Genomic DNA, 7,931 nt, shown 5'->3' on the forward strand with positions numbered 1-7,931 from the left:
CGCTGTTGGCTCTCTTCCACTCTGCTCTGCCCTCTGGACGTTTTCGGCACGTGTGGCGTGCCTCGCCAGGCAACACGCCCAGACTCGGCCAGCGAAACAAACAGGCCTTTGTTCGCCTGAAGCTACACACCTGAAGTGCCGCGACATCGATCTGCCTTCAGTTTGTTTTATTTTCTTTATTTCTTTTGTTAAAGTTATGAGTCCGTTAAGTTACACTGGACTAATTCAGGAACGACCAAGTTCCATTTTAAGCCTTTTTCGTCGAGCCAACTTCACCAAGGTCAGACCAAGCCACGTGGTCTCGCCAGCTACAACGAGGGAAACCTGAAAACAGCCGAATTGCCAGACGGAGGAGACGTTTCAATCAGACACGGAGAACCCTGGAGAATCCCTAGCAAAAAGCCAGGATCGGCAGCTAGCGTGGGACCAGCAACAGGCCAAAAGCAGACTGTCCACAAGCAGTAAGACTTAACACACGATCTGTGATCAGATGTCCATTTAACTCCTAAAATATAGCATTAGTTTACTTTCAGTAGCCGTATGAGTCAAATGCTTCCCACAATCGAACCTCCAGGCTCATTGTTCAGCAAATGTTTATGTTCCCGGTATCCAACCATCTTTTTATCACCTTAGTTAGAGAATAAATTCACTGTAATATAATCAAGAGCTGTGTGTGTTGCCTATTTATAGTTCCTGCCAAGAGAATTGACCCTTTAGATATGAGACTGACTGACTGATTTAAGATAATTGAGCGATTATTAACTAACTGATCACTAGTAATAATTGTATAATTATTCAAAACTACCTAGAGGTCCGGAGACTCTAGGATTATAACAACTCCAGTGGTGCCCTTAACGAGGAAATTTAGATTTTATGAATAATGGGTATCAATTCTTATAAATTTATTAAAATGCATAACTAATAAATTTAGGTCTACTACAAAATGTTGTACCTGTACCTGCTTCCAGGTACTTTTTTTCATATCACCTCACCTCCATCGAGGTTCCAAGTGAGCTGAGGGATACTGAAATGTAATGTGAAAACACGACAGATTGCTGAGAATATTCACTTTTCACTGCATCATCATTGCGTGCGCTAGACAGAGGCCAGCAACAGAAAGTTTTATATTTTATTTATATATTTATATATTTATTGAATTTCATCTCTAAATCCACTTCTGAGAAGTTCTGAGGTGAGAAAGTAGCTGTGTCGATTTCGAATATTGACAGTTTTACGGGAAGTGATGGCGGAACAACAATGTGCTTGAATATTTTCGGAGTTGAGGAGCTCCGCAAGTGGCTGCGGGGGAAGCCTGTGCCAACCCGCAGGAGGAGCGTGTGAAGCCGGCCAGCTGCCCGCTCACAGAGCCCTCTGCTCCCGCCGTCACACAGACCGCTGCAGCAACAACGGCAGAGCAAAAGCAGCACAGCAGCAGTTCTATGTGGCGTCGCTGTGATGACAAGCTACGTACTATCTCTGGGTACTATCTGCAATGGAAAACGGAACAGAGCCGAGTAGAGTCGAGTCTATCGATTTGCGCTGTGGTAGCATTTTTCGGCAAGGCAGCATAGATCGTCAGAACACCAGCAACAGTTCAACGTTTAGTCCTGATGGTAAGATGTGGAACAATGATGTTGTGGACTTGAGAGTAATTTACACCATCTGCTAGGTTACGGTCGCAGTCTGAAGCGGCTTTGATTTGGATCACACTACCTTGTTTCTTACGACCCGCCCTTCTCTGCTTCTGATTGGCTAGTAGTTTGTTATAATTGTTTGCACCTGATTCAACCAATCTGTTTAAAAGAGGACAATCCAATCGCTGAGCCTGCAAAGCGAGGGAGGCATTTATTTACCCAAGTGTTTGTGCTAGTTAGTTTTCTGCATTAAATGAAAAACAAATGCTATGACTGATAAGTCTGAAATGTATACATTAGCACATCATATATATGCCTCTCTTTGGAATACCATGTTCCATAAAAACAAACTTCAAAATGTTGACTTTAAGAGAGGAAGATCTCCCACTGGGTTGACTGCTTTTAATCAAAGTGTTGCCATTTAATAAAGTTAAATTTAACCTCATCTTTCTCACAGCATGAATCTGTGAGAAAGAAGAAACCCATGGAAATAGAGCATGCAAAACATTAGACATCAAATATGATGACTGAAAGAAGTGATTCGCTGCAATCCTCCTATTGTCTTCAGGTGTGCAGGTACACAACTGAAAAGGTGACTCATCTGAAACAAAACATTTTTTTCTGTTTGCCCACTGAAAGAACAACTTGGTTTCATCTTTGCGTCGCTCCTAAAATAAATAATGTGGGCTTTTTTTAAGCTGTATTTTATTTAATTTGATTAGATTTTACTTATTGATTGATGTTATTGTAAGTATGAGTAGTGTATCTACAAGATATGTGCATCTGTGTCTAATTATGACTGTCTGAAAAACAACAATATTTAATAGCGCTGCTAAATTTACTGTGCACATAAATAATCATGTGAGGAGGTCTAAAAAAAAACTTGAACATTTTTTTTTATAAAACTCTGTAATTAGATTTAAAAGAATAGGTCTGATTTAAAGCCAAGCTAAAAACTGACATGTTGTACTTGAAGAAGCATTGTTCTAAATAAATTTAAAGTTCACTCGGACAGGGTGCATCTTGCTTTGACAAAATGACAGATGGTATTTACTCAAGAGAACATTGTTTTTAAGCATCAAGACTGTTGTCCTAGAGAAGGTGTGAAGTTGTGAAAGTGAAAATTGAATGAATAATTCCCCTGACTCTGTACAGCACTACTGTCAATTTACCTGTGAAAGCAGTTAACCCCTAAGTGCTTCACTGGTCACTAAATAAAAGACCTCCTCCTGAAACCTGGTGTGACTGATTGTGTGTAACTTTGTGCCTGTGAAACCGGATATATCTGATAAACAGTGCTTGTACTGCTCTGCTTAAGTACATAAACAGAAACAGTTTTTAAAATAAAGCAAACTTTAGAGTTGTTGTACAAGCACACTGTGTACTGTTCTTATTTTAAAGTCAGCAGACTGGCTGGGAAATTCATATGTCTCCAGAGATGCTATTCCTCCAGGCAGAGGACTTGTCAGGAACATAAAAAAACATGTTTTCACATGGCCTTTCCAGGAAATGGTCATTAAAATAATTATTGTACCCTTAAATGTGTGGATGGTTAATTTGTTTGGAAAGTATTGGTTATCTTTCTACTGTTCTGCTTTTTTTGTGTTGTATGCTGTGAGTTGTGTAATAGCATGTATGTGCAGGAGACAGAGATTTGCATCAAAACATTAGTAGTAAGCCAAATATACTGTATCTAATGCAGAAGTACTTTCTGTTGGAAAGCTGTGTAAGTTTACACAATATAATTCGCAAAAACATAAGAGCGGAAACAACAAAACAACTGATCTCATTTTTCCTATAATGTGGACTGTATACCTCAACCTGACCAGCAGATATACAGATTTATAAAATAGACGGTCCCTGTACTATGACACAGTGGTGCAGTAAATGCTAACATGCTCACAATGGAAATGCTAATATGCTGATGTTTGGCATGTATAATGTTTTCCATGTTCACCATATTAGTTTAGTGTTAGCGTGCCAACATTTGCTAATTAGTACTAAATACAAAGTACAGCTGAGGCTGATGGGAACTACAGGTATTTGATCATAAACCAAAGTACTGGATACTGAAAATTAAAAATTTTGACCTGATGATGGTGCTAGATGGTCTTGGTCTTTTTTTGAACTTTAGACGGTTTGAATACAAGCACAGACTCTGTAGGAAAAACAGGAAAGCAGTCTAATTTAAAATCCATTGCTGCCAAACGTAATTCTCATTATGTGTACCAGGAGACAGGAAAGCCATCACATACTGTTGTAAGACCTCAGTAACAATGTATTAAAATGTCCATGACCTGAACTTCTTAATGTGCTAATAATCACCCAAATACAGCACAGTCTTCTATTGATTAAAATGCAGCAATTGCAGACTGAAGTGTCATGCCATTCTCAAGGTTATTTGTTAGGGGGTTTCTAATATTGTGAATGGGCACATTTGGAGTGATTGAAAAGAATTGGAGGATTGGGTGGAGATGCTGGGGTTGCCAACAACCAACAAAACTCACATTTTAGGGGGCTAGTTTGCATATCATTGATTAAAGCCACATGTGTTATGTCTCTGTAAAACTCCTGATGATGAGGGCATTCATCTTCCTCTTTGTGCTGAATCACCCATTTACAGTACATATTTCCACACACTTGAATAAACTTCCTCTGCCATTCTTTTAATACAGTGAAGTGCTCCGATTTCCCAACAATAAAATACTATCTAACACTCCTCACTACATGTAGTGACTTGATGGAAGGGAACATTTTGCTTCATGCTCTACATGATGCAATGTGAATGTGTATGTATGTGAATGTGCATGCCAATACACATTTATTGCTGCCTTAGTGTGCAGATTTCACACAGGAAGCAGAAAACGAACACTGATTTAGTTTCAATATTGTTTTTGGCATTTCCTGCTCTATTGCTTCCTTCACATCCTGCAGCAACAGACAATGAGCTCATAGTGAAGAGTGAGCTGAATGAGCCTGATGTTTGATGAGCAGCACAGCACCTTGGGCAACCTTGATTTTGATGAATATACTTGAGTAGGAGTAGGCTTAAGACTTTCCTCTTTGTTAGCTTATAGTTAGGGCTGGCTCAGGTGAGTCCTGAACCATATCTTAGTTATGCTGCTGTAGGCCTAGACTGCTGGGGGACTTCCCATGATGCACTGAGCTCCTCTCTCCTCCTCTTTCTCTCCCTCTGTATGCAACCTCATCCCATTAATGCATTTTACTAACTTGACGTCTTCCCTTTCCCGTAGTCTTGTGCTTTCTCGTCCCTCTCCTCTCTCCTCCTATCATTTTCTGCAGGTGTTTCTGGCTCTGGAGCTCTCTCTCTCTTTCTCTCTCTCTCTCACTCACCCCCAACCGGTCGAGGCAGATGGCCGCCCACCCTGAGCCATGGTTCTGCTCGAGGTTTCTGCCTCTTAAAAGGAAGTTTTTCCTTGCCTCTGTTGCCTAGTGCTTGCACTTGGTGGGAATTGTTGGGTTTCTGTAAATAATATCGGTACGGTTTAGACCTGCTCTTTTGTGAAAAGCGCTATGAGATAACTGTTATTGTGATTTGGCGCTATATAAATATAAAACTGAATTGAATTGAATTGAGAACGAGTTTAAGTTAAATCATTATGAAACCACAGTAGTATTTAAAATGCAGACTTGTGACCAGATTACACTCTAATGCCTAATTCCTTCATTGGTAACACTTTACAATACAGTACATAAAGTTTTCAGAAGTTACTAAGGAACGAGTGAGTAACGAATCAGGACATCTGAATATCTCAGAATGGCGAACTGTATAGATGATGATGGAGAGTAACCGAATAGACTAAAATATACAATATTAATTCAATCATTATATAATGATTAGTTCATAAATATCAGTGTATTGACATACTGACCACTTTTCATGAGTAGCTCCTTATTAACTCTGAATAAGCCATTGAGCAGCACAAAACTAGAAACCATTAAAACTAGCCGGCCTAACTACTCATTAATCAAAGTAAAGTGATACATATTGAGAGGTTGCTAAGTAATCCCTTTCACCTCACGATTATGTCAAGAAAGTTAAGTTATGGTCAGGTAATCATGAAGTAAGAGGGATTAAGTAGCAGCCAGTTTAATGTATCACTTTTGTGTACTGTATTGTACAGCAGTAAAGATTTAACCCTAAAATGAAAAGACTCATGACCATATCACACCCAGCCAAATTCCTTAATTTCATTCAGTTACAAGCACCTTTTAATAAAACTGTCTGTCTTTAACAAATCTCTGGAGTCAAAGTGTCAGATTGTTGAAATTCATTGTTTTACAATTAAAGGTTTCACTCTAAAAAGTTTATAGTTTCTTTTAGAGGTAAGAATAACAGGTAAAGTCTTGCATTGAAAACATTATATTAAAAATAAAATTACTCAAAGCAGACCCTGTCCCCTGTGACTGTTATACTATATATAATATATAATAATATATCATTGGATAATTTTTAATAATGCCTTAATGTAAAAGTGAGATTTTACTGTTGTAGTTTGTTAATGTGGAGCTCATTTTGATCTATTTTGTATCAGATGATGAACTAATGATTATTTTCATATTGATTGACCTGCTGACCATTTTCTCCATTAATGACATGTTGTCATTACTATCAGTGTTGAAAATTTCTGAAAATAGTGAGAAATGCCGTCACAATTACCCAGAACCCAAAATAACACTTTCACACAAACAGGCCAAACCTCAAATTTATTAACAATACATTAACCCCTTAACGCCTGAATTTGTTTACGATCAAAAAATTAAAAAAATTATTTGTTTTCATTTGCTTTCAAGCTGATGTTAAATTAAGTGAAGATTGTTAATTTGTCTTTAGAACATAGAAAAGATATAAATTCAGGTAAGTGTAGGTATGATGCAAATTAGCGACAACAGGCATAAAATAGAAACCAGGGCTTGCAAAAGGTTCCTAGGTTCCCCTTCGAGGGAACTCGAACAGCGTCGGTTACGACACTATGGGAACGCCTCTAGGCGAAGCAGGTCTGAACGTGAATGAAATCACTCCAATCCTATTGGCTTGTTGCTAGAACGGTAAGGTGTGACAGAATAACCGGAGGAGTATAAAGCACACCTGTACACACTCATCATTAGCTTTTTTCTATTCAGCAGGCGCTCTGTATGTTGTTTGAAGAAAGCTCCAGTCCTACAAGCAGTATGTCTTACCTGAAGAAGAAGTCTACCAGCTTGTCCGGCAACCAGATGTACAGAAGGTGTGTTTTTTTTTCTTGCCCTCGGTACATCACGGATGGAGATTCTCATGAGATGTGTGTCTCATGTTTGGGGATGGAGCACGCCCGGGCAGCTCTCGAGGGGGCTGCCTGCGCCCGTTGCGAAGCCCTTTCCGTGCGGGTACTGAGGTACAGCATGGCTCTCTTTTCCGAGGATGGCCGGATGTGTTTTGCCCGTGGAGCGGGCCCTGCGGCCGCTGAGGCGGCCCGGCGGCTTCACTCATGGGGTTCACAGCGTGATCTGTCGGAGGATTTCGGGACGGCTGAGGCTTTTTCCCGACCATCATCCGCTGGCTTCGACGCTTCCTTTCCTCGTTCGGGAGCCCGTTCTCGGCTTCTCCCGCTCGCGGATTCGATCCGGAGACGCTGCAGCAATCCGACAAAGGAGCAGACACCACAGGCTAGTGGTAAGCTTGATGAAAGGTTTCTTAAGCACCACACGCCACCTCCACACCGGTCTCTGCCATTCTTTCCTGATTTACATGATGAACTGAGTAATCATGGGGCAGACCCTTCTCTACATGGCTTTCCACACCCCGATCACTGAACTACAGTAATGTGATGGGGGTTAGGGACCGTGGTTATGGGAGGATGCCTCGGGTGGAGGATGCACTTGCGAGCTATCTCTCCCCTCGACTTGCGTCCTCCCTGGAGAAGCCGGCGTTACCATCCAAACCATGTCGCACCACATCCACGCTCGTGGGGAAGGCGTACATGGCAGCGGGCCAGGCAGGTGCGAGCTTGCACACCATGGCGGTGCTTCAAGCCTACCAAGCCGACCTGCTACAGGAGATGGTTCAGAGGGGGGGTCCCTCTAAGGAAGATCTGGCGGAGCTTCGCAGAACCACGGAGCGTTAGACGCAGAAAGGGCGAAGCGTTCCGCCAGTACCTCCCTCGCCGGTCTGGACCCAAGGCAGCTGAGGCTGCCAGGCGTAGGTCCCTTCCCTCTATGAGCTCCTACGGAGAGGAGAGGAAGCAGAGTGTCGCTTCTTGGGGGCCCCCCCGAGGAGCTGGGGCAGCGAGACGGCGC

General features: G+C 41.5%; 1 protein-coding gene across 1 annotated transcript in view; it reads left to right on the forward strand.

Annotated features, from left to right (window-relative positions):
• The first annotated feature begins 418 nt into the window (after positions 1–418).
• Positions 419–7,931, forward strand: part of lepr (leptin receptor) — a 56,732-nt gene continuing 49,219 nt past the window's right edge. Inside the window, exon 1 of the mRNA XM_046049667.1 lies at positions 419–461. Coding sequence (XP_045905623.1) covers position 461 — 1 coding nt within the window. The 5' untranslated portion in view covers positions 419–460. The remainder of the gene's footprint in view (positions 462–7,931) is intronic.

Source organism: Micropterus dolomieu, linkage group LG05, assembly GCF_021292245.1.
Source record: "Micropterus dolomieu isolate WLL.071019.BEF.003 ecotype Adirondacks linkage group LG05, ASM2129224v1, whole genome shotgun sequence".
Classification (NCBI taxonomy): Eukaryota; Metazoa; Chordata; class Actinopteri; order Centrarchiformes; family Centrarchidae; genus Micropterus; species Micropterus dolomieu.